The sequence below is a fragment of the Oryzias latipes genome, chromosome 22 (genome assembly GCF_002234675.1).
Source record: "Oryzias latipes chromosome 22, ASM223467v1".
NCBI lineage: Eukaryota > Metazoa > Chordata > Actinopteri > Beloniformes > Adrianichthyidae > Oryzias > Oryzias latipes.
Window position 1 is genome coordinate 20949442 of NC_019880.2, and position 25990 is coordinate 20975431.

A 25990-nucleotide genomic window follows, 5' to 3' on the forward strand; every position below is an offset into this window, starting at 1 on the left:
TCTTCTCTGTCGCCTTCACCTCCCTCTTTCAGTCCTTGGTGTTTCTTGATACTCTCCCCTGAAGTTACCATCCTTTGGGATCTATCACTTGGGCCCTGTTCTCCTACTCGCCCAGGATTGCTCGGTCCGGTCTGTTATCATTTTCTCTGTACCTGGACGTCCCACAGGAGGTTACCCTGGTCTTTCCACACTACCTACTAATGTGATTCCCATCTTGACGTTTCAGCTCATTCTCAGCACAGATGCTTCTGTATGCTATACCAGCCATTTGGCTATGCATGCCCTACCTGCTAGCATCTTGCACCCTGCTGTTGTGGGCTGGATTGTGCAAAGCCAACCTCTTATTTAATTTTCATTCCTCCAAAATTGTGATTCAATTCCATTTTATTTATATAGCCCCAAATCACAACAACAGTCGTCTCAATGGGCTTCGTTCCAGTAATTGTGAAGTAAACATGAAATCAAAAGGATCATGAATGCATAGAACTCAATAAAAAATCTAAACTGACTAAACTAAACTAACATCCCTGCCCTCAGACCCTCCTTCTCGGTAAGTTAAAACTCCTAAAAATAAACAGATTCCAGAAAAAAACAAAGAAACCTCAGGGGTGTCCACATAAAGGAGGGATCCTCCCCCAGGACGGACAGGCCATGGACCAGAACTCTTAGAGAAGAATTAGCTTATCTAACGCTACAACTACATGTTTCAATTCCACCAAATGAGCTTCATCTAGATGGAGTGGGGGGACGGCTGGGGGTGCGAGACGAGCCAGAGGCAGGATCCACAGCCAGGTGTAGGAGCAGGAGCAGAGAGGAGGTTCACGGTCAGGTAGAGGAGCAGAGACGAGCCAGGGGGGAATGATGCAGTACATGTCTCACATACTAGATTTAACATAACCACAAAGGCTTGGTCATTTTGGAATCAAATCAGTTTTTGTGCTTGCACTTCTGAAAATAACTTTTAAAGAGATATTTCAACAGAAAAAACATTGAATGTACAAGGACACTGGAAGTTGTGACATTGTTTTAACTCAATGAAATAAGTTTGCGCTGACCTTTATCACAGAGAAGACCTCCCCAGTTCTTCTCACAGGAACACTCCCACGGCTCGTTGCAGGTACCGTGGAAGCAGCCGGGGTAAGGCAAGCACTGGTCGCACAGCAAGCCGTCCCATCCATACTTGCATCTACAAACATAACAACCCAGAGATTTTTTTATTCAGACACAAACCGGTGACATATGTGGCAGACCGGACCAGACTCTGGAAAAGCTGAAAGTAGGAGCAGAATTAATCAGCCCCTTTTTGACATTATCACTTTCATAAGCAGCCAAACTGGAATAAATAACAGAGAAAATAATAAATAAATCCCTTTCTACAAAGGGCAAATTTAGATATTAAAAAATGTAACGTTAGTGTAAAAAGTCAATGATTTTTACAATATACAGAAAACAAAATATTAACAAAGGATGTAGACTCTAATGTGTATAGTTTCCACCAGCAGATAATGAAACTCGTCATAGTCTTTCTTTGCTTAATGTTATCCATCATTTAAAAAAAAGGCTGCTTTACATTAAGAGCATAATAAGCTAAATGTAGCTATAATGTTAAATGTTGAAAAGCTGATAATGGTTAAGCTGAAGCCCTGGGATCTGTGGCTGTAACTCATCGGCTTATCTCTGAAAATGTTGGTCACCAATTCCCAGATTCCTCACAATTCTGAAAAACCCAGAAAACACGGTGCTGGACGTTTTTTCATTTGTCTGAAGGGATCACTAACAGTCGCCTGGTTGGATTTTGACCACAGCTTGGTAAATAAAAATGCAAAAACATATTTGGATGAGGAGCTAGAGTCAGGAAGAACCGTCTGGTACACCGCCATAAATGAAACCACGGAAATCCATTAGTGTGATAAAATGATAACATGTAAAAGGTATACATTATTGATGTTGTTTTCAATATTACCAATAATGTTCTATCAATTAATTCAACAATATCACATAGGTTTATTTAGTCGGTTTAAATCCCCTGGATTAAAAATGTTTTTTGAACACATGAAATAACTTCCAGTTAGTCATTCGTGTTGTCTATTTGGTTTGGACTTGATCAGACGTGGGGCAGTGAGCAGAAAGATGGAGGTTATTTTTCCTCTCCCCACAAGTGTTGCATGTTTTCTTTTGGCATTCTTTGTATGTCATGAGCTCAAACTTGGGAGAGCAGCTCCTTTCTGTAATGATGGTTTGTCATCTTGGAGCAGAGGCCTGCACAGGGGTTAGCTAATCTGTTGGTGTATGTCAGCACGCTGTTATTCTAAGGCTAGCGGCAACCTTGTCCCACCTGTCCTGTCATTTCTCTCTCGGCCTATTTCAAGTCAACCCCCACCCCCTCCTCCTTCCCACTTTACTGTCACGACCACTTGAAAATAGACGTGGATCGAGTAGCCTTGCCTGTTGCCCTGCAGCGAGCTGCAAAGGAGCACTTGGGGCAGCTGGTCGCTCACAGCAGCAGATTAATGACGAACCCCCACAAAAACCAAAACGCCACATTTCTTTACACCTTTGAAAAATTGTTTCAGCTTGAAAAGGTTTCAAAAGAGGAGAACAGATGGGTAAGTCAACCAGGTAGATGGAGAAGGAAGCAAACGCTGACACGCTTTGACATCTACTACACTCAAGGTGGGCGCTGTTTTCTGAGATGTGAGCTGAAGACATGCTGATCAGGCCACTGCCACACAAACCAAGCAGCTGATCATCTAGTGTCTGCCCTGATGATGGACTATAATGTCCTCACACGGGGGATCAAAAACGAGGTACAGGCGGGGACGGGGCTCCGCTCAGCTGCTCTCGAGCACAGCAGCCGGAGCTTAGAAAGAGGAGAGCGGCAAGCAGAGCTCAGCCCATAGCTCACCCAGAAGGACATCACTGCAATGCTGAAACTGTCATTACTTACAGGATGTCTGACATGAGCAGAGAGGATGTCCTCTCGTTTCAAACTACGCAGACAGTTTTGTGTTTGTTTGGGCCAGTTGTTCACCTGCCTTTCAGGTGTGCAAATTGCAGATGCAGAACAATGACCACCATCCTGCTTTAAGTTCAATGAATCATTTTTTGCTGCTTCCCCACCTTCCAGCAGTGAGCCTGGACAAGGCGGGAGCATAGGACATAAGCACAGTTGTAGAAATCTGAGCCAGACCGCATGCGTTTCCTGATACAGGCTGTCTACAGCGTCCTACCAAGCCCCACCAACATGTTCTGCTGGGGATGGGTGGAGTCTCCAGCATGCAAACCGTGTCTGAAGCACATCCTCTGCTGTTGCTTGAAAGCCCTGGGCGAGGGGTGCTACCGCTGGCGCCATGACCAGGTCCTGAAGGCAATAGCCAACACCTCGCCTCCACCCAGCAAGGAATATCCTCGCCTTTGTCCGGCCTGGGAAGACGCTACTAGCTGCTAGAGCCGTCCGTTCAGGCTGCTAACAGCACCAGACTGGGTGAAAAAGTTGACCTTGAAAAGCAGCTGAAATGTCCAGAAACCACCACAACCCTGAGGCCACATATGCTGCTCATCTCGGAAGCCTCCAAGCAAATCGTTCTCGTGGAATTGACCTTCTCCTTGGAGGACCGGATCGTCAAGGAGAGGCCAAAGTGTGCTGATTTAACACAGGAGTGCCAGAACAATGGGTGGCAAGCCCATCGAGGTCACACGCCAGTCGCCGTGCAGAGCATTCAACATGCTGGGTAGCATTGGGGTCATCAAAGAGGTCACTGAGGCAGCAGCACCCTGTGGATGAGGAGGGGGCAACCGTGGGTGAGTAGTGCTACCTGGACACAAGCCGGGATCAGTCACCTGGGAGAGAGTGTATGATGTTTGAAAGGCCTGAAACACTCCATGATGGTAGGTAACATCCCTGAGGATTTCTCCAGGTTGCATCACACAATGATGCATGTTAAAAACCCCTTCAGACCCGAGCTTTTCTATGAATTTGGTATCAGTAGGACTCCAGAATCCACCTCTGTAGTACTATAACCTACAATGTGATGTCCACACATGTGATGTCCACACATGTGATGTCACACTGTAGAAGAGTGGGCTGCAGTGAAGCACAGTGACCGACCACTAAACCAGCAGTGATGAAGAACGCCAGGACGACACACTTTTAAAGGAAGCGCTCAAAAAGCTGGTCTTGCAATCAAATGCTGAAATCATGTTAACTTCAGGGTCTTCACAGCCTCTTCTGGTTACAGTTATAGTTATTAGAAACTGTTGCAAATTTGATTTGAGCAAAACCTGTTGAGTTTTATGAAACTGGCAAACGTGTGATGTTTTCTTCTGGTTCTGCCTTAAATCTGTAATTTCACTATTACTCCTTCAGATGCCTTTCACTTTCCTGCAGACTCTCTCCGTCCTAAAAGTCGATGACTTTGATTCAACCTGCTCGGACTTTTTAAAATTGTAGCTCTGCTAAAAAGCTAAAAACCTTCCTGGCTCTGCTTTCTGCAGGTTACAAGGAAATCTGAGCAAAAATGAAAACAGTTAGTCGAAGGTTTCCTTGGATATTTTTAGAAAACACCAACTTTGTTTGCAACCTCAGCTTCTTTCTACACCACTAGAGTCTTCTTAACCCTTTGATGCTTCACCTTTGGCAGAGCGCTGCATCCAAGCAGCTTCCGTCCTCAGCCCCACAAACAGCTGCCTCAACTCTGAAGCAAATTAAAAATGATTTTACTTGATGCATAATCATAAGCCATGGTATTCTGGCTTTTATTGTTGTATTTGTTCTATTTTTAGCTTGTTTGACATTTTTTATCCTATTTTAAATGGCCATTTTATTCCACTTCCATTTCCCACCTATTGTCATAATTGACTAACATGTTAGTCTTTGAAATCATATAAATGTCTTTAAAATAATGTTTGCAATTGTACTGCATCTAACTGAAATTGTGTTTTGTTTTCAAGCTGTACAGCACTTGCATTCCGTTTTGTAAGTGCTTCATTACTAAAACGATTCCATAAATTGCCTTTCTTTGATGATTGTTAGACTGTTGTCGTCTCCTCTGTCATCAGCTGCTGCAGTGTTTCTCTGCTCACAGTGAGTCTCCAACACTGACTTCCTCTTCGTCTCCTCTATTCGAGGGATTCTCCTCCTCTTTAGCCGCCCAACTGCCTACTGCTGGCTGGGAGGGCGTTTACAAAAAAATATGCATCTGCTGGTGACACATATATCTTCAGATGATGATAGAACATGTGGCTTCACTTGGATGATCTAAAGAAAGTTAAATCTTAACAAAACATTTATTCATCATTTGGTTCATTGGGTAACAATTACATAAATATACAACAAAAACTGCCTAAAATGTTTTTTTCCTTTTTATTTTAATTTGTTTTTACTGTGCAGCAAAAATCACTGCTGCAGCATATTTATGATCATTTTAGCCGCCAGTATTTGATCACTAACTGCAGACAAGACTGCAATTACAGAACTTTGAAGTTTGACATGGTGTTGAGGGACCCCGCATACACATGTGTGCTTCTAACACAGCCATCTAGATGCAGCGAGTTTGTGGCAGCATGGGTGTGTGTCGGGCTCTGCATTGTTTGCCGCCGTCTCCCTCTGCGGTCGGCGGCGGTGCCCGGCTTCGGGCCGCTGGTGCAGCGGTGGTTGCAGTGTGGACAGTCTGTCTGGCTGCTGTGTGGAGCAGCAAGAAAATGGGTTTAGGCAGCGAAAACACAAGGGTGGCAGAACCCACAAGCCCCAGCACCAGGCTCCTGCCGACTGACCCGTCAGGGGGGGGGGCGGCAGGAGCCTAAAATATCTCGGCTGCCCATAATACCCCTCAGACACACCACACCCATGGGGGACAGGGGCAGAGGTCTGGGGGGGCTGATGTGTGGGAACACTGAGTTATTTAGAGGCCAGTCTTGCACCCCCAAATCCAAAAGACAGACATGGCCTGCTGTTGCCTAGCTACATGCTTAGTAGTATTACATGAGCGAGCGTAGGTTGTGAAAGCGCTGTGTGCAAGAAACAAGATCCCAAACACCCATTTATAGTTTCTCCTCTGTCAAACTACCAGGCTTTTCTCCTGATTCTCTCTCCTTCCTCCTGTTTCTGCTCTTTAGGGCGATCAACCCCTCTTCCTCTTTTTATGTTGTCTTAATCATTTTTGACAATTTCTTAGGCTTTCCTACAAACATGTTTATCAGCTACGACTAGAGACAACAGCATGACATAAAGCTTCATTGTTCCCATGTTCATGGAATTTACTTGCTAAGCCGCTTCACAGTAGTACAAAATGAGAAAAAAAGAGTGATTTTTTTGTTGTCAGCATCATCAGTCAAATAAGTACCAAAGAAAGAAGCTTTTTTTTTTTGGTCATCAGATAAAAAAGTGTTGAAATTCTTTCACCCTTTTATCCTTTGTCTCAATATTTATCTCTTTTATGTCGCTTTCAGCCATTTCCCATTAACCTTTGCTGCTAGAGATCCTCCAATCAGCATCTTCTTGCATAAACTGGTGCAGTTTCAGCATCAGTTAGATGAAGTTCCACATAAAACCACACTAGGGCTGCACAATATGAGGAAAACTCACAATTTACAATATTAATGATCAATGTTGTGATGACGATATAACTACTGATACATAAACAAATAGCAAAATAACCAAAAACATTTTTATTTCACTGGAACAGTTTACTTTAAATAAGAGTCAAAATAACTGAAATTATTCTCCAAATGACCCTCGTCTACGTGGGAGGCGAGCATCTAACATAAAAGGGCTCCATCCGATTGGTCAACAACGTGAAACCGTCCGTCCGATTGGTCAAATGGTCTTTGCATTGCGCTTCTCAGACACAGTCCCATTCATCCATTCACACACTGATGGCTTTAACAGAGGGACCTAAAGCACCCAAACTATTTGACTAGATTATCTTGTCAATAAATTAAACGTGAACACAAACACATGCTCCTTCTGCAGCAACGATGAGCAATCCGAATCTTTCATGTTCTGTAGTTGTAACTTTCCCTTAAAAAAAAAAAAAAACAGTTTGACCGGACTGGCAGAGTGTGAAAACTCAGAGAGAAAGACCATTTTACAGACAAATCCCCATCATGAGCAGCTTCACTTCATGTTCGATCATGTCTGTGACGGCCCACGGACACGCTATGTCTGCATGAAACACACGACCACAGAAAAAGCAAGACACATGGAAGGGCTGCACAACTGTTCTGGCTGGTGCTGAGAAACTGGGGTCGTCTTAGAGCCCAGAGCCGAGGCACATCACCTTCTAGGAAAAGTGATTAAGTATGAAAGAAGCACACACCTTTCAATAAGGCTGTGAGGAATTCCAACCTCCTTTTCTGCGCACTCTCTTTTAGAATTAGTGCTAAAGTTTTTCTCTGTCCAAACAATAAGTGACAAATGGAGCCTGAGGTCAAAAAGTCAAACTGGATTAGTTCATTCTAAACATCTGACTTCTAGTCTTTTAGCTCAAATGAAGCAGGTTACAACTTTTGGCTGCTCCCTTTAGGGGGCGCCACATCGAACCCTTTCTTCTGCACCCTCCTCCCTCACACCCGCCACTCTCTTGTCCTCCTCCTATACACCCATGACCTCCTCTCTGGTCTTCTTCTAGACATCTCCAAACTCGCTGTTCCTCCTCTCGTTGGGTCTGATTCATTTCTTGACCCTTTTGGTTCTATTTATTATAAATGGGCACAGAGACAAAGAAGTTCATGAAAGCAGCCGAATCCTTTTTTTTTCTTCAGTAAATGCAAACGGACCTGTTTGTGTAGCAAACCACCTGTTCATCTGTCAATCTGGAAGCATAAAGGCTGCCTTTCAGCTGCTGAGGGGAGAAACACGTATGTGACAGCATCACATTATCTGCACATTGACTGAGTTGAAGTATTCTGTCTTTATTTCCTTTGTACAGTTCTAACCAGAACACCCCCCCCCCATATCAGTATCCTAGAAGCTGTAAATGTTGTGAAGAGGTTCCCCTCTGAAACCTCACAGTCAGACATTGGAAACTGTTCAGAAGCCTTCAAAGACCTGCAAATGACAGACTGGAGGAGTGAACTCCAAACAGCTTAGCCTAAACAGGAAACAGCTGCTTCTAAAGTTCCCAGGTAACTTCAACTTTTTGGCCTCTTTAAGTGGAACGGGCAGGACGGACTTTTTAAAGTCCGGACACTCCGGGAAAAATAAGTCCCATTTGCTTTAAGACACAGACAGGAATGACTCATTTGCATACCGAGTGCACAGAAACTCTTCCCTTTTCCCAGCTGGATGTTCTGACTGATTGTACTTTTATCAATACGGTTGCCTTATTACATTCTGGTATGATCATGATATGTTCTAACATAAACCTCAAACCCACTGAGAATGAAGAACTGCTACTTTTCTTTTCTCAGCTGCATGGGTGCATTTTTGATCCCAGGGAAGCTCCAAAAACATGCTGAGACACATTCAAAGATGTTTTTCCCGATACTAATCCTCTGGCCATTTTCTCTGAGAAATGTCAGGTTTTTGTTTTTTTTATGATGCCTTCATTAATCAATCCTGCATCCTCAAAAAAAAAAACACCCCCCTTTCTTTTGGTTTCCCTTCAAGCTCTTGGCACTGTTTGTGCAAAAAGAAGTGAATGTTTCTTAAGATCCCTGATCCATAGTGTCCATTTGCACAATTCAGCTCAAACTGACTCCATATTTCCCTCCAGAGTCCTGCGTTCATGTAGCAGCTTGAAGAAACGCCTGCCTTCAAACTAAACTGTTCTCCTGCACACCTCTGTGGTCCTGAACTGCTTCTGTTTTCCAAAACTTCCCGGATAGTCTGACGGTAAGTCCATCAAAACATTACTTACGCAATTGCACCTTCACACGCTAGAAAACTGACTTCTGCTTCTAATCTTGGTCGAGTTTGCAAACAAGTCAGTGTTTTTGTGATATTTGTAATAACTGAACATTTTGGGCTTAGATGAATCATGACGACGTCTGGAAAGGCAGATCTGTAAGGACAGTTTTCCCTTCAGTCTGCATGTTTTCAAACCAACGGCTTCCTGGTTGTGAGATCAGGAGCTCCTTATTTACCACATCTAATCTCCAGGCCTGATGCGGGACTTCCGGAAGCCGGTTTGGTTCCATCCTGCTGTAATTCTCAGCTTTCAGTGAGAGGGTGCAGCAGAAAGACTTTCTGCAGAAAAAGCCCAATTATCACAGTTGCTAAAACTTTTAATCTGACAGAGTATGTTGATCTAATTTCAAGTCCAAAAATTACCCCGGGCCTGTAGATGTAAGTTACAGTAACTTGCAAAGGAAAGTTTTACTTAAATGGGATGACTTGTTTCTGAAAAATAACCAACATCTTAAATATTGGAGATTTTCATTTGAAATCCATCCTTCCATCCGGGACCGGGGGGCAGCAGTCTAGGCAGAGATGCCCAGACTTCCCTCACCCTGACCACTTCCTCCAGCTCCTCTGGGGGGACCCCGAGGTGTTCCCAGGGCAGCTGAGAGACAGTCTCTCCAGCGTGTCCTGGGTCTTCCCTGGGGCCCCCGCCCAGTGGGACATGCCCGGAACACCTCCCCAGGGAGGCGTCCAGGAGGCATCCGGACTAGATGTCCAAGTACCTCAACTGGCTCCTCTGGATGTGGAGACGAAGCAGTTCTACTCCGAGCTCTCCGTGGGTGACCGAGCTTCTCACCACATCTCATTTGAAAAATGCCAAGAACAAGACATTAGCCGTGACCAATTAAGTTGATGTGTTTCCCAGAAGCCATGAAATGTAGATGAAAAATTTTGTTTTGTTTGCCTGGACTAGGGTTACGTGGGAACAAGAAAAGCCTGGACAGGTGTGACTGGGAGGAGTCTGTACTACAGCAGTGCTGTTATTAGCAGAGAACTGAGAAACCGAAACTAAAACTTAAGTGTAAACATGGCTGAGATGATTCAAAAATACCTCCAATCAATTTAAGAACAACCCTGGGATTTATTGACCTTCATGTCACAAGGCGGGGAGGGCATAAAAAAAATTGGAATACCTCAATCCCAATTCCATAAAGAAAGCCCAATCAGAGCCTGTGGACTAAGAAGTCTGGGCCACCCCTACCTGGAGCTTTCCAATAATCCATAGACATTGGAAAACTGAGGAGGGGGTTCCCCTTTCTCCTTTTTTAGCGAGGCCAAAGCGTGTGCCACAACAACTGGTCCACAAATCTCAGCTTCCCTGGTTGAGTCTAGGACAGAGAACCAGAGAAGAGATTCAGCTGATGGTTGAACCCCACATCCGGGAAGAGCAGGGTAGGTTTCATCCCGGAGGGAGCTTTTGAGGCTGCAAATTCAGTCCAGGTGTCTTGTGGAGTCCTGTGTGAAACCCTGCAGCTTTGGTCAGAAAAACCAAAATGCCTGACTGGCTGGTGGGAATGTCCTTTGGAAGGTTTGTGGCCCAACTTTTGGGTGGATGTGGTCTGTAACAATTAAATAATTTTTCATATTTTTATTAAACATTTTGGCTAAGTGTTTAAAGAAAACCCACATAGCTTGTTTCAGCTTGCCAACGTTTGAAAAGAAGAACTTTGAAGGAGATTCTCTACTCCAAAGAGATGCAGCAAGACTGTGCCAGAACCGGGTTGGAGATCTAATTATGGTCAATAGGATGCATACCAGCTTCAGGATAAAATCATTGATTATCCACACAGAATCCTTAGCTTCTTCTTTATCACGAGTACCGGGGAAAAAAAATGTTTATACTAAGTCTGTATCTTCTTCTCCCACAAAACTGAATTTCCAAACAACATTGCATCTGACATGACTGGGCAGCAGTGCAGCAAAGGGCCACATGCTGATAGGCAAGACAGACAAATGTTTAGGGCCCTAGATAATACGGGGCCTCTAAGGGCCAACCTTAAAGCATAACTACAATGTCAAGAATGCGTAACAGCAGTCACAGGGAAGATCCGCCTTCAGGGAACTAATTTTTAGTGTTTCAGTTCATTAAAAATTGATTGCAAAGAAAGAGTGTCGGCCATCTGCACACCGCCAGATATGTCAACACAGAAACAGCCTTTGGCTCATAGTGGCCACTTAAACATACCCCCCTCCCTTTTAGGCACTTAACTTAATGAAGAACACGATCACTATGAAACAAGTCCAAAATAACTGTACCAGCCTCACAAAACTGTTTTCCATTTTTCTATTTTACCACATTTTCTTAAAAGGCCTATATCATGAAAAACCCACTTTTTTTAGCTTTAAAGTGTGTTATGATGTTTATCCTCACTAAAAACAACAACAAAGCGGTATTTTGATCCACTAACACATTTCTGAGTATTCCTCCTAAAACATGCTCTTTAAGCACTGGCCCCTCCCAGTTGAGTGTGTTCTCACATAGTGACATCACAAAGTGAGGTCCAGCCCCTTCCAGGAAGAGTCTCCTCTGCCAGCCCCGCCCCCAGGCTAACACATACGCCCACTTTCTCCCTTAAGCTAGCGCTGATCAGCTAAACATGGGCGAAAAACAAAGACGCTGCTGGGATGATGTCATGAAATGGGCGGCACCCACACTGGGCGAAAGGCGGAGCCTCAGAAATCAAGGCATCTTCCTTCTGTGTAGGAAAAGGAGCTGCAAAGATAATCCATATTTCATAAAATAATCTTTCTTTAGTGTGCCAAGGGTCATATATGATCATATATGAAGATAGTTTACTATAAAAGGCTAAAGAGACCTTTAATAAACAGTAAAAGCATCAAAGATGAAAAGAAGGTTTTATTGTCGGGCAGAAAATTCTGAATTGGCTTCTGCAGTTTTAGCATCCCTGTTTTCTGTTAGAATGTGATTCATTTTTATGATTATTCCTGATGTGTCATTGCATTTTCACACATACAATTTTCACAAATACCATGGACTTTTTGGTTTTATTCCAAAGAAGAAGACCTCATCTTTGTGTATAATAACTGAGCACAATCTCTGAACAGAAAATGTTAAATAATCTAGCTACTCTGTAACAAAATGGACAGTTTTATGTTATAAAGGATCAGTTTAAAACAGACATCAGGAATGTTATTATTATCAATACCCACAATAGCACAGAGTTCTTTGTGTGTTAAATTCAAAAGAGGCAGCTGTGGTTCATTTTTTGCTTCTAAAAGTAACTGCAGGTTGACAGTTCTGCAGTTTTTCCATGTTTTAAACAGCATCGAGTCCCTGTGACACTGCCCCCCCACTTAATCTCCACAGATCAGCACATGCAGCCAAAAGCTCTGCTCTGCAGGGCTACAAACGTCAGGAGCACACGGTCAGTCGCAGGTCAGCTTTTTGTCATTGTCTGGTCATACATGACTGCTGCTAGGAGGACACACACGCAAGCTCGGCCCAGACGAAGCAAACGCTGCAGCCGAAGCAGAACAAAGGGAAAGAAATCCTGTCTTACTTGCATTCCCCTGGGACGCTGCAGGTTCCATGAATGCTGTGACATCCTGGTTTGCAGATGGCTGTTAGGAGATATTGGAACAGAAGAAAAAAGTACACGTTGTTTATGATAAAATCCTTATCTCAACATTTTATTAGTAAGAACTTGGAGTCCTTAATTCCCTAAATTAAACATTGTTATCTTTGTCAAAGCAGAAAATCCCTCCTTTTTCAACAAGAAGGAGTAGATGACATGTCAGTTTCTGGTGTTCAGCCCTGGGAGAGACACAAAATTCTTCCAGCCAAACTTTGTCTCACATTGATGAACTGGTTTTGTTTGACCTTTTTCATCTTGGTGTACTTTCTGTAAGTATGCCACATTTCACATGGATGATGGTAATACAGGCAGTGTTTTATGTTTTATCTAACACATGGATGTTTGCCATTACATAAATGACATCTATAGTCATTCACAGAGCCTATATGACTGTATTTTTGGCATGAAGTATGAAGGAAACACTCTTTCAGGGGAAGTGAGTGATTAATGGCTAGGTTTTTATGTAAATGTTGTCTTGTTGTTGTGATATTGTAGTTGTGTGCTGTGAAATTTAAGCAGGTAATAAAGCATGACTTCCGTTTCTCTTTGTGATGTTGAGCACATAATTTCCAGTCAACATTCTTGGTACTGACTGAAACTGAACCAAAACACGTATTTGAAAGTATCTGAGCTGATATTTCTCCCTCACCTGTTTTGCAGTCTGGCCCCGTCCATCCCTCCATACAGTTTCTGTTTCCCGACTGGTCGCACACATAATGGCCAAAGTAGTCATCGCGAGGACGGCACACCTGGTTGCACTTGCTGCCATAGTAGTGCTCATGGCAACGCACTCGAACGGTGTACTGCATGCTGGTGACCGAAGTCTTGTGCTCTACAGTCTGTTTCTCCTCTCCGGGGTTGATCATACCTTTGTGGATGCTCCGCTCGATAAGCAGCTCCTCATCTATAGAACATGCAGACCATAAGTAACATGTAAAGACACAGAGGATACACATTCCTTTTGTGTGGTTCAGTTTTGCTCGAAAGCTGGTAACAGAGTCAAAAACCATCCAAACTAAGGTTATGTCATATGCTCATCCTAGGTTACTGAAATGACGTTAGGCTAGCTGGTTTTTGGCCAATAGGAGACGGGGAATAGGCCAGGAAAGGGAGGCATGGAGAGCGCCTTTTAGTTGGTTTTTCCAGAAAGAAAGCCCCGTTACAAAGTATACCTGGACAGAAAAGACATCCCGCTTAAAAGGAAAGCCACTGAAGGTACTGCTGCAGCTTAAGCAGCCAGAATTCACAGAGAAGAAGTCAAATATCTTTATTGATAGAAGATGAACCAAGTCCAAATGACTGTCTTTGTGACTTACGACTTTGAGAACTTGCTAAAGGCAAAAAAAATAAAAAATCTAAAGGATTGTAGTGCTTTTCATGGCTATATACAGTGCCTTGTGAAAGTGTTCGGCCCCTTTGAACTTTTCAACCTTTTGGCACATTTCAGGCTTCAAACATAAATAAATAAAAGGGTAATTCTATGCGAAGAATCAACAACAAGTGGAATCATGAAGTCGAATGAACTTTATTGGAAATTTCAAACTTTTTTAACAAAGAAAAAACTGAAATATTGGGCGTGCAAAATGATTCAGCCCCTTTACTTTCAGTGCAGCAAACTCTCTCCAGATATTCAGTGAGGATCTCTGAATGATCAAAAGTGAACCTGAATGACTAATGATGATAATAGAATCCACCTGGATGTAATCAAGTCTCCGTATAAATGCTCCTGCTCTGTGATCGTCTCAGAGGTTCGTTTGAAGCACGGAGAGCATCACGAAGAACAAGGAAGACACCCGGCAGGTCCGACTCCTAGATGCTGTTGAGTAGAAGTTTAAAGCCGGATTTGGATACAGAAAGATTTCCCAAGCTGTAAACATCCCAAGGAGCTCTGTGCAACTGATAATATTGAAATGGAAGGCAGATCTACAAAGACCTGGCCGTCCGTCTAAACTTTCAGCTCAAACAAGGAGAAGACTGATCAGAGATGAAGCCAAGAGGCCCATGATGACTCTGGATGAACTGCAGAGAACTACAGCTGAGGTGGAGAGTCTGTCCATAGGACAACAATCAGTCGTAAACTGCACTAATCTGGCCTTTATGGAAGAATGGCAAGAAGAAAGCCATTGCTTAAAGATATCAATAAAAAGTGTTGTTTAAAGTTACCCACAAGCCACCTGGACATGTGGAAGAAGGAGCTCTGTAACAGCAGCAGAAAGTGGTGCTACAAAGTATTAACATAAGGGGGCTAAATCATTTTGCACACCCAATTTTTCAGTTTTTTATTTGTAAAACTAGTTTGAAATATCCAATAAATTTGGTTCCACTTCATGATTGTGTCCCACTTGTTGATTCTACACATAAAATTTCAGTTTTATATCGACATGTTTAGCCTGAAACGTGGCAAAAGGTTGAAAAGTTCAAGGAGGCCGAATCCTTTGGCAAGGGCACTGTATATATAACATGTATTTCCTCATATTTTCATGTTAAATGCACACATTTAGTGTTTATACTGAGTTATATGTCTACATGTTACCCTCCTCATCAGCTGCAGTTTATTATCCTTCTGTCAAATATAACCAGATCTCCTTGTGCCTTTTATCTGATGAGCATAATTTCTTAAGTTTGGAGTTTTCAGCTTGAGACTGAGAATCCATTTTCGCACCATTTTGATGAAATGAGTCTCACTGTGAATTAACACACTGCCACAGATTTCAGTCCTGCACCCACCACTCCAAACACCCAGACAGTCACTTCTGTTCATGTCCAGCAGTTCGATACAAAAATATAGACCAATCACAAGCTTCCTCTGGCGTGAAGGAGACATGCATAGAGAGGCTGTTGTTACTAGGAAGACCAGCGGAGAGAGACCCACCTCAAACTAGCTCACGTCAACAACAGAGCTTTTCCAGCACATGAAAGTCCAGGCTGCTTTTAAGAAGGCATTTTTCTGTTCAGACTTCAGAACTGCAGCGTAGAAACTACCTTCAGTTATGTTTGATTGTGGGTAAGGCTTGAAAATGAATGGCTGCAAGGTGTGCATTACAGTACATGCAAAATTCAGTTATTGGGTTATTGCACATTTTTTTTATTCTATGATATAAGTAAGAATCTAAGAGAGGACAATGTTACCAGATAACATTTTATTTCAGAAGTGAGTGCATGTTCACATGTTGATGCAGCAATCAAATCTGTATTTTCTCTAAGCATGCTTTAAACTGCTGTCAAAGCGTTCCCAGCAGTCTTCTCATTACGATGATGTCGTTTTTAGCCAAAATCCAAAAACTTCTGTCGTTTTTCTAGGACATAGTTTCTGCAGAGCAGCAGGAGTTCATCAGAGATTTGCACGCCAATGGACTGTTGGCGTGGAGTAAGGCCCATCACCTCCTCCTTAACAGCCCCTAACACCCCCAAGCTAACATTAGCGATGCAACAATATCAGAGCTATCCAGCATCTCTCAGAAATGAAATTTTAAGTTCAATTTTCTTAATTTATGTCCTATATCATCAGAAAAAGGCCTCAATAACTTGTTAAAAACACAATTTTCCCTGGAGTGGGTCTTTCAAACGATTCAATAAATTGGATGGTTTACTTTGGATGCTTTACAGATAATGCAGCTAAAGCTACCAAACATCTTTTTAGCACCAGAGGGACTGGTCTGCTTTTACTTTGAAAAATATTTACAGTTCTAAACATCAATTTCAGGATCTCCGTCCTCCTGGTATTATCAGATTATTTGTGTTATGTTTTTCAACAAACTGGATTTCTCAAGCTTAGACAGCCTTTGAGGGTTTTTTTCCCTCCACATAACATATGGAAAAATAAAGACCCAAATGTCTGATCAATGCTGGAGCTGGCCCAAAATGGTACTACAAATCCCACAATGCACATAGTTGTATGATGAAGGCTGGTGAAAGCCAGTCAACATCCTGCTAGAGTGGCTCTTTGCTTTTTGAGAGAGGATAATCAAATGATTCCATCCATCCATCCATCTTCTTCCACTCATCCGGGCCGGGTCGCGGGGGTAGCAGTCTAAGCAGAGATGCCGGGACTTCCCTCGCCCCAGCCACTTCCTCTAGCTCCTCTGAGGGGACCCCGAGGGGTTCCCAGGCCAGCTGAGAGACATAATCTCTCCATCATGTCCTGGGTCTTCCCCAGGGTCCCCCCCCAGTGGGACATGCCCGGAACACCTCCCCAGGGAGACGTCCAGGAGGCATCTGGACTGCATGCCCAAGCCACCTCAACTGACTCCTGTGGATGTGGAGGAGCCATTTGACCAGGCTCCTCCCCCTATCTTTAAGGAAGCGCCCAGCTACCCTACGGAAAATGATCCCATATAGGAGTTAATAGAAAAAAAAACATTCAATCCCTAAGACTGCACAGGTCAAAGCACAGTGCTAATGGAAAAACCACATGACTGTTTCAAGGAGTATCCGTCCATTTTCTTAATCCCTTCTGGGGTCACTGGGCTGCCGCTGACCGAGCTTCTGTTGGTGGGGGTTCACCCTGGACAGGTCGCGACCTGTCACAGGCTACTTTGAAAAAGTGGCACAGATATGAAGATATATGAGACGGTGATGACTTATGAGTTAAATATAAACATTTTCTAATTCTACAAATTCATTTCCCGATAAATAAAATACAAGTTCTTAGTGTGTCCTGAGTACTGCAGCAGGTGAAGGTGAGGTACACTTTAGACACTTTGCCAATGGTCTTTGAGTGTGTGTGTGAAAATTTAGATTTATCAAAAAACCCATGAAGCATGTTTTTGGAAGCCAGAGTGCCCATGAAAACCCAGGCATGTGTGAGGAGAACATGCTAACTCCACACAGAGAGGACCCAGCTGGAACTTGGACCAGAGCCTTCTCACTGTGAGGCCGTAGTGCTAACCACTACCCCACTGTGCCGCCTCAGAATGGTCTTTTCAGTTTAGGGTAATGGTAGAACCCCTGATGTCCAAAAACAACAACACACAAAACAGAATCTTTGTAGCAGGTTGTCGTCCTTCTTAGACATTTTCTATAAAGTCTTTCAGAGACTTTGAAAGAGACGAGTTACTGAATTTAACACGGATCAGCAGCAGCCTCTAACATTAGGAGCTCATCTCTTCTCTCACAACAGCTGGTTTGTGCGCAGCTGCCGCGTGACAACAAGCAGTCTCACTGCAAAACAGCTGCAAGCAAAAAAATACAAAAAACGGCAGAGCAACAAGTTCTGTGTCCATCTTTAGATGGACACATGTCGTCTTTTTTTTGTAATTCTTCTTCGGGACTCATTGCATCCCCACCAGCGTTAACGTGATCTATCCTAACCCACATCAGCCTCTGGTCACCTGATCTGTCCGCCTATTCGGACTTTTTTCCAGAAATGAAGTTGAGTGATTCTGCCTGCAGGCTAATGATGACAAGACTCCATTCATACAACGGTTAGCAGTTGTTGAAGTAAGGTGATGGTCAATCTCAGTCAGAACTCAGAGTCAGACCAGGTCCTGGCTCTGGTCCTGCAGGTCATTGGTCTTGTAGGTCTCTGGTCCTGTAGTTATCTGGTCCTGCAGGTCATTGGTTCTGTAGGTCTCTGGTTCTGTAGGTCTATGGTCCTGCAGGTCATTGGTCCTGTAGGTCATTGGTCCTGTAGGTATCTGGTCCTGCAGGTCATTGGTCCTGTAGGTCTCTGGTCCTGTAGTTATCTGGTCCTGCAGGTCATTGGTTCTGTAGGTCTCTGGTTCTGTAGGTCTCTGTTCCTGCAGGTCTCTGGTTCTGTAGGTCTCTGGTCATGCAGGTCTCTGGTCCTGCAGGTCTCTGGTCATGCAGGTCTCTGGTCCTGCAGGTCTCTGGTCCTGCAGGTCATGGGTCCTGCAGGTCTCTGGTTCTGTAGGTCTCTGGTCCTGCAGGTCTCTGGTCCTGTAGGTATCTGGTCCAGTAGGTATCTGGTCCTGCAGGTCATTGGTCCTGTAGGTCTCTGGTCCTGTAGTTATCTGGTCCTGCAGGTCATTGGTTCTGTAGGTCTCTGGTTCTGTAGGTCTCTGTTCCTGCAGGTCTCTGGTTCTGTAGGTCTCTGGTCATGCAGGTCTCTGGTCCTGCAGGTCTCTGGTCATGCAGGTCTCTGGTCCTGCAGGTCTCTGGTCCTGCAGGTCATTGGTCCTGCAGGTCTCTGGTTCTGTAGGTCTCTGGTCCTGCAGGTCTCTGGTCCTGTAGGTATCTGGTCCAGTAGGTATCTGGTCCTGCAGGTCATTGGTTCTGTAGGTCTCTGGTCCTGTAGGTATCTGGTCCTGCAGGTCATTGGTTCTGTAGGTATCTGGTCCTGTAGGTATCTGGTCCTGCAGGTCATTGGTTCTGTAGGTATCTGGTCCTGTAGGTATGTGGTCCTGCAGGTCATTGGTTCTGTAGGTCTCTGGTCCTGTAGGTATCTGGTCCTGTAGGTATGTGGTCCTGCAGGTCATTGGTTCTGTAGGTCTCTGGTCCTGTAGGTATCTGGTCCTGCAGGTCATTGGTTCTGTAGGTCTCTGGTTGTGCAGGTCTCTGGTCCTGCAGGTCTCTGGTTGTGCAGGTCTCTGGTCCTGTAGGTCTCTGGTCCTGCAGGTCATTGGTTCTGTAGGTCTCTGGTGTTAGCAACATTGTCTTTTTTTTTTTTTTTACAAGGGATGTCATCAATCAACAAACTTTACAAAAGTTTAAAAGAAATTCCAGCAGAATAGGGAAAAAACAATTAGTGGGAGTAAATAAGCCACTATTGTTTACCTGAATATGGCAGCCCAGTGAGACAGTGGTTCGCGCCTTCACCTCACGAGAGAAGGTTCAAATCCAAGCTGAGACATGTCTGTGAGGAGTTTGCATGTTCTCCACATGTGGATTGTCTCCAGGGATTCTTGCTTCCTCCCACTGCCCAAAAACTGACTTCACATGTTATATTGAGATTCTAAACAGGTGCATGTGTGATTGTGTGGCGCGGCATTACAGGGGCTACCTGTCCAGGCTTTTGCCCCGCCTTTGCTCAGCAGGAGCTGCTTCCAGAAGATTTAAGGACAATGATTTATACAAAATGTAAACAAATGATTTTTACATTTTAACAGATATGTTAAATAAATGAAGGGATAACTTGTTATGACATTGTTCCTGCTGCAGTCCAGTCCAGGGAGGTTTTCTACTGTTATAATTTCAGAATAATCAGTGGAGTTGTGGATTTTAAAGCCTCTACCTCAGAAATGTTTGTCTGTGACTTCTATATAATCTCAGGAGACAATTCTCTGTTTGACACACAACATGCCACCATTGGAGGACTGGTCACCACTTGAAAAAGCAGACTGACTGATTAGCAGGTGGAATACACCTGTGATGCTAATTAGAGGACACTCCTTGTTCAGTGGTCTCCAGCTCTGCTCCAACAATTACATCAGACCAAACATTACTTGTAGAGACTTTTCTAACTGAGGTGACTCAAAGTGCTTCACATAAAAACATTTTCCAATTTTAAAAACCAAAACCAAGACAAAAACAAAAAGGAAACATTAAAAAATAGATATCATCTCCCATCACCCATCCATCTCCTAACTCCCCCCACATACAAGCACACATTAAAATGCATGAAATGGTTCAGTAATTTCGTCGAAATCTGGCTTGATACTTTAGTGGGAGAAACATAGGGCTGGGTTTATTAAATCAATTAATCAATCTGAATCAATCATAGCTTAATAAATCAATAATCGATCCATCAAAGTAGGGATGGATCTTTTATGCCTTTTCCTTTTCCAGTGACCTAACAGACAACAGCAGTAAAGAAAAGGGTATAAGGGAATTTCCCATAGGACAGCCAATAGGACGGCAGGTTAGCTCAGGCGGTAGAGCAATTCGTCAAACAACCGAAGGGTTGGGGGATCGATCCCCGCTCCGCCCAGACAGCTGTCACCCCCCAAGCGAGGCCAGTCTGCAGCTCACCGCACTCCCCAGGGGATGGGTCAAAAGGCAGAGAAGACATTCCCCAGTGTGGGATAAATAAAGGATCAAATAATGTTAACACTCAGTCAACCTAAACCTAAACAACCAGCTTTACAAAAAGTATATAAATATACAAACAGGGAGGAATTTTCCAAACTCTTTTAAGGAAACATTTCTAAAGTAACCATTTGAGGCCTCTGGTTAGGGTTAGGGTTAGGGCTCTTGCCTAAAGCAGCGTTTTTTTGTTTAAAGCCAAACTAAAATGCAGGTTGGATGACTCTGATGAAGGCGGATGGTATTCTGCCGAAACATGTAAGGTACGTTTGACAAAAAACAAACTGTATCTGATAAAAAATCATTTAAGAACTCAGTGAAATTTTTCCCTCTCTTTCCCCATGATGATTTCCAATTATGATGATTTCCAATTCTTTTATCTGGTGGAAACAAACCCATATAGTGGACTAAGTGGACATCCTTGATGTTTTAATGGGTTGTGTACATTTTTTTATCACAGTTTCTTTCTAACTGTAGTCAAAGTTGTGTCTCTTATAACAGGATAAGTTTCAATTGTCTGCTGTTAAGAGTCCCGAGTTAAATTGCCAAAAAAAAAGATAACCGGAGTTAGGTCTACAGGACCAGCGTGGTGGGAAGAGACAGCCCTCTGGCCCTCACAGCGTCAGACGTACAAGTGGTTGAGCGAGCCGCCTGGATGCCAGCCTGTCACAGAGGTGTCTAGGGAAGCAGAGAGCAGCAGCCAGACGGTTGTAGGCCGCCATTCAGGAAGCAGACATCAGAGAGATGTGGGCTGGAGCTGCTCTGTAATTAACAGCTCAAGGAGATAACACACTCTCAAATCTTGATGAAGAGAAGGGCCAGATGAGGGTTAGAGAGGGGAAGACGGGAAGACGGGGCTTAACCCACAAAAACAGAACCAACTCATGCTGATAAGCCAATGCAATATTGTGCAAGAAATGAAAGTGGCTTCAACTAATAACGATCGGCAACCTGTTTAGTAGAAACTCGGAGATGCTAACCTGAGATGAAATACAAATGCTTCAAAAATGATGAGACAGTAGCTGCATTTTCATCACACATATGCGCAAAGCTTTACTGAAATTCTAGAAATGTCAACAAAAAAAACAAACACGATTTTGCAATCACACTGTTTCCACCAAATCCTAATTATGGGAATAACCAACCCACGGGATGGGGTGACGGATGTGAACAATGGATCTAAAGCAGATCTATTCACATTTCTGCCACAGCACTAGCGCTCATCATCATCCATCAAAGGAGACGTCGGCGTCGTGACTCGTTTAATTTGTAAAAAGTCTTTCCATTGCAGTTTTGCTAAATATGTCCATCTCTATACGCCTCAAAACTCACCTCCTCCAAGAGCAAACACTGTTTTTCTATAGGCGCAAACTGGCAGCCACGCCCCCGTCAGTCTGCCCCAGGGCAGCTGTGGCTACATCAGTAGTTACCATCACCACGTACGAATGAATGATGGACACATTGGAAGAACTTTGAGTGTCTGGAAAAGCAGATAAATCTAATCCATTCTTCTTATTATTATAAATGTGAAGAGCTGCCTGTCCCTGTAACACAATATACCCAGTGCTGTTGATGAAGTCTGAAAAGATGGGAAAAGATGACTTTGTGGCCACACAATAACAACACATCGTTTGATGCTAGTCTAACTATCTGAATGAAAAAAGACATGTTCAGTGGTTCGTGTGAGCGTGTCCATGGCTGATGTCCCACAAGACACTAAGCTTTCTGGAAAAACTTGAGTGTTTTATTCCTTCATTTCCTCAATAGGACATTTTAATTCTAGACATGCTGGGAAAAAAACAGCTTTAGTCCAGATAGCAAGTATAAACTAGATTGAGCTCTGTGATTAAAAAACTCAGGTGCAAGCTGCAGACATGTTAGGACCGAGCTAACGGGTCTGTAGGTGAACCACTGTTCACTCCTTCAGCTAAAATGGTCAGTTTTAAAGCAGGTTTCTATCTTAAGAACATTTAGAGCAAAATCTATGGCTACTATACATTTTACGTTTATTATCCACTAGCTCTGCATGTATTTTTACTTTTCTGAGCGGTGTAAATGACATCATGAAGTAATCAGGTTACTTTAGGCCTTCAGTCACTTCCCACTGCAGCCTGACGTGCCCCATATCGCCATGAGAATCCGTTCAGCCGTTCCAATCATTTCATTCAGGTGTTTCAGTCACATTCATTGCCACAGGTGAATCATGCACCCACACATGCAGACTGCCCCCAGAAAAGAACAGGCCGCTCTCAGGAGTGCAGTGAATTCCAGTAAAGTACTGCGATGGGATCCCTCTCATCAACAAGTCCAAGCAGGACATTTCTGCACAACCAAGTTTTCCGCTGTCGAGTTTTCATTTAAAAAAAAAGCCAAAGCTGTTGAAAACAGCAGCAACTCTGGACATTTAAGATCGTTGACCACTCGGTTTATGCCCATTTATTCTAACAGGCATGCCACAGCCATCATTTTGTACTGAACACATAGGGGTAAGTAAGGGTGAAGTAGGGTGAAGTAGGTGAGACACAGGCGTGTCGTATGGATTTTTTTCCTTTTTTCCTTCCCCCTGCACTATGCAGAGAGCTTGTTGGTGCTGTTCAAAGGGAAAGGTGCGTGCTCTTTATTCGCTCATTGCACGCAACCTGGCTGTTAGAAATAAGAAAATTAGACAATCAGAGGGTAGTGTGTGTGGGCAGGTACCCACAGGCACTTAGGCGCCACGTGCACACCCCGTGCATAAAGCATGTGGTCTGTAAGGAGCTAGTGTGCCTCTCACTCGAGTGCAGTGTAATATCCCAACAACTATTTACGATTGTCACACATTTACTTTTCATGACAGCCTCAGGGAAACCGCAGGACACACCTGTCCTCCTCTTAAGATGCAGCTGCTCTTCTCTACAACCCTCCACGGACCCAGACTACCCAGAAACCCAAAGCACCCGTACAAGCCACTCCCACAGGTGCATGAGACTCATCCCCAATAGACATTGGCTGCCAGCGGTGCGTCTCCATTGTGTTGAGTCCATCTCACCACTGTCAGTTAATTTACATAAACTTTGTTGCATCTTTGTTCCTACCCCCCCTGGATCACAGAGGAGGGGTTTGTCCTGTTATTCCCATGTTCCCATTCCCTAAAACAACCAAACCCCATGCCCTCTCCTTTCTAACCGAGTCCTTGTAAAACACCTTTGAGTCATAAATGATGTTTTGCTTTTGAACCTCCACAATTAAACCTCTGCCGTGGTGGCGTTATCCGCAGTGTTAGCGTTACTGCGTGATATGTCACCGTGATTATTAAATGAAGTCTTGTGAATTTCTATTTTGAAAGTATACAGTGGAAGTTTTTATTTTGAAACCTGGACTTGTTTCCGGTTCCCCGACTTTTTGAGCTGAAATTGACGCGTCAACCGACGGGACGTGGAACTCCTGCGTAAAGCTTGCGCTGTGGTGCAGAGGCACGGACGTGGAAGGCAGACGTGACGGAGGCGATGAAAACATTCAGATTGATAAATGAATATTCTCATTTTTGTGCCAACACAACGGAGACACACCGCCGACAGACCAGCGGAAATCAGCCTTAAGGCTTAACGCAGTTCACAGAGGTCAGCAACCTTCAGTGGCCTAAAGTTTAGGTCAAGAACAGCGCAGAGCGCTTTCCAGGAATAGGTTTCCGCCAACCAGCAGCTGCATGGGAGTGTAATCCAGAGTAAAATCACGCCGCCGTTTTTAGCGGTTGATTGGGGATTGAGTAAACATACAATGTCCTTGGAAAGTATACAAAAATCAAATCATATTGAACATTATGTATGAACAACAGTTTACTGACACAAACAAGAAATATTAACAAAAATGTTGTAAATCCTAAATTAAGTTTATGAGACGTATACAAAGAGTCTTTCTGCAGACATAACCGCTGATCCTCCGCATAGGATTCTTTGTGTCTTCAGTTCTTTTCTAAACCACTCTGCTGGTCTCCACCTTTGTTTTCTGGATTTTGCTCCCCAAACAGTGGTGGAGTGGTTAGCACCTTCACCTTACTGCTGGGACCTCTGCGTGGAGTTTGGATGTTCTCCTCGTGCATATTTTCTGGGAACCCGGGCATCCTCCCCCGGTCTAAAAATATGCTGAGGCGTGAATCTTAATGTCATCCGTCTCTCTGTGGCTTTGTGACGGACTGACAAACTGAGCAGTGCACCCCAGTAGGGATAGGCTCCAGCCTCCCATGACCCTACACAGGACTAAGCGGGTTTAGAGGATAAATAAATGATTGAGTTGGGAAAGCATGTATTTATACTTAAATGTACACCACACACCCACAGTATTTCTCCTTTTTTTCTAGAAATTTTAGTTTTGGATGGATATGAAATGTGAAATATTTCCATGTGGTTTTAAAGCTTTATCGTTTATCCTGATGTCATTTGAAGCTAATGGTTGGATCTAATATGTGTGTCTGTAGGACAGCATTGGTGCTCTCCTAAAAAATTTTTGGCCATAGACTAATCATGAATTTAGTCTATGCATTTAAGATCCAATGCTTCTGTGTAGAAAAGGTTTTCTGAGTTAAACTTTCTCAGCCTGTGGCTTTCTGCAGTGGCAGTCACACCATTGAGCGGGGAAACCTTACCACTGCTGTGAGTGCTGTTGTCCCAGTCCCACGCCTCCACTATCACCGTGTACGCTCGCTGTGAAAAAAGAAAAGGGGGGGGGGGGTTATCACTCAGCACTTCAGAAACGTGGCATCATCCACACAGAAACGTACGTAAACAAGATCAGCTTCATGTACATGCAGAGATATGAACACAATGTCGTCATAGTGACAGTGAGCCGCCATCCCCTCATAAACACATAGAAGCATTTCCTTAAAACACCCCAGCTCCGCTCAGGCGGTGAATCATGGTGGGAAAATTGGTCTGGTTCCCACACTCTGTTACTGATTAGCTACCATGAGCCTAAGGCTGGTTAACAGGTGCAGCCAGTCAACTGTCAAAGAGCAAAACATTCACCTGAAAACCTGCACCATTGTTTTACCCAGCAGGTGGTTTCTGCTCCGTTTTTCAATTCATTTGATGCCAAATATGACAGAATCTATCATGACTCAACCAGAAGCTGCAGTTTCACTCATCTTAGTATTTCCTCTTGGTACAGGCCAGCATCTCTACAGCTGAGGTTTCATCACCTTCACAGAGTCACCGTTTTTGGCCGAGAAAAGTATTTTTCTTCGGAAAAAAAAAGTTTTCAGTCAATCCCTGCCACAGGTGCACAGTAAAGAGGAGAATCAGTATGAACACTTGGAAAGTATAGCACTGGTAGACAACCAAACATGATCTCTATGTTTAATATATAGAATAAAATAGAATAGAATAGAATATAAGCAAAGCTTTATTAAACCTAGCCGGCTACTTGCAACCACACAGGCGCACTCAAAAAAACAATAAAAAAGAATAAAACCATAAAAACAACCAAAGATCTCATATCATGATATCATGTTTATTTGAAAGTAGTCAAATTATTC

The 25990-nt window shown here is 43.6% G+C and overlaps 1 protein-coding gene across 5 annotated transcripts in view; it reads right to left on the bottom strand.

Annotated features, from left to right (window-relative positions):
- The window catches only part of LOC101163046 (protein jagged-2), a 68995-nt gene that overhangs the window by 19896 nt on the left and 23109 nt on the right, over window positions 1-25990 (bottom strand). For all 5 annotated transcript variants that reach the window (XM_011490665.3, XM_020713457.2, XM_023951724.1 and 2 more), the window contains exons 3-6: window positions 25103-25160; window positions 13148-13402; window positions 12424-12484; window positions 1056-1186 (exon numbers count right to left, since the gene is read on the bottom strand). In XM_011490665.3, coding sequence (XP_011488967.1) covers window positions 1056-1186; window positions 12424-12484; window positions 13148-13402; window positions 25103-25160 — 505 coding nt within the window. The remainder of the gene's footprint in view (window positions 1-1055; window positions 1187-12423; window positions 12485-13147; window positions 13403-25102; window positions 25161-25990) is intronic.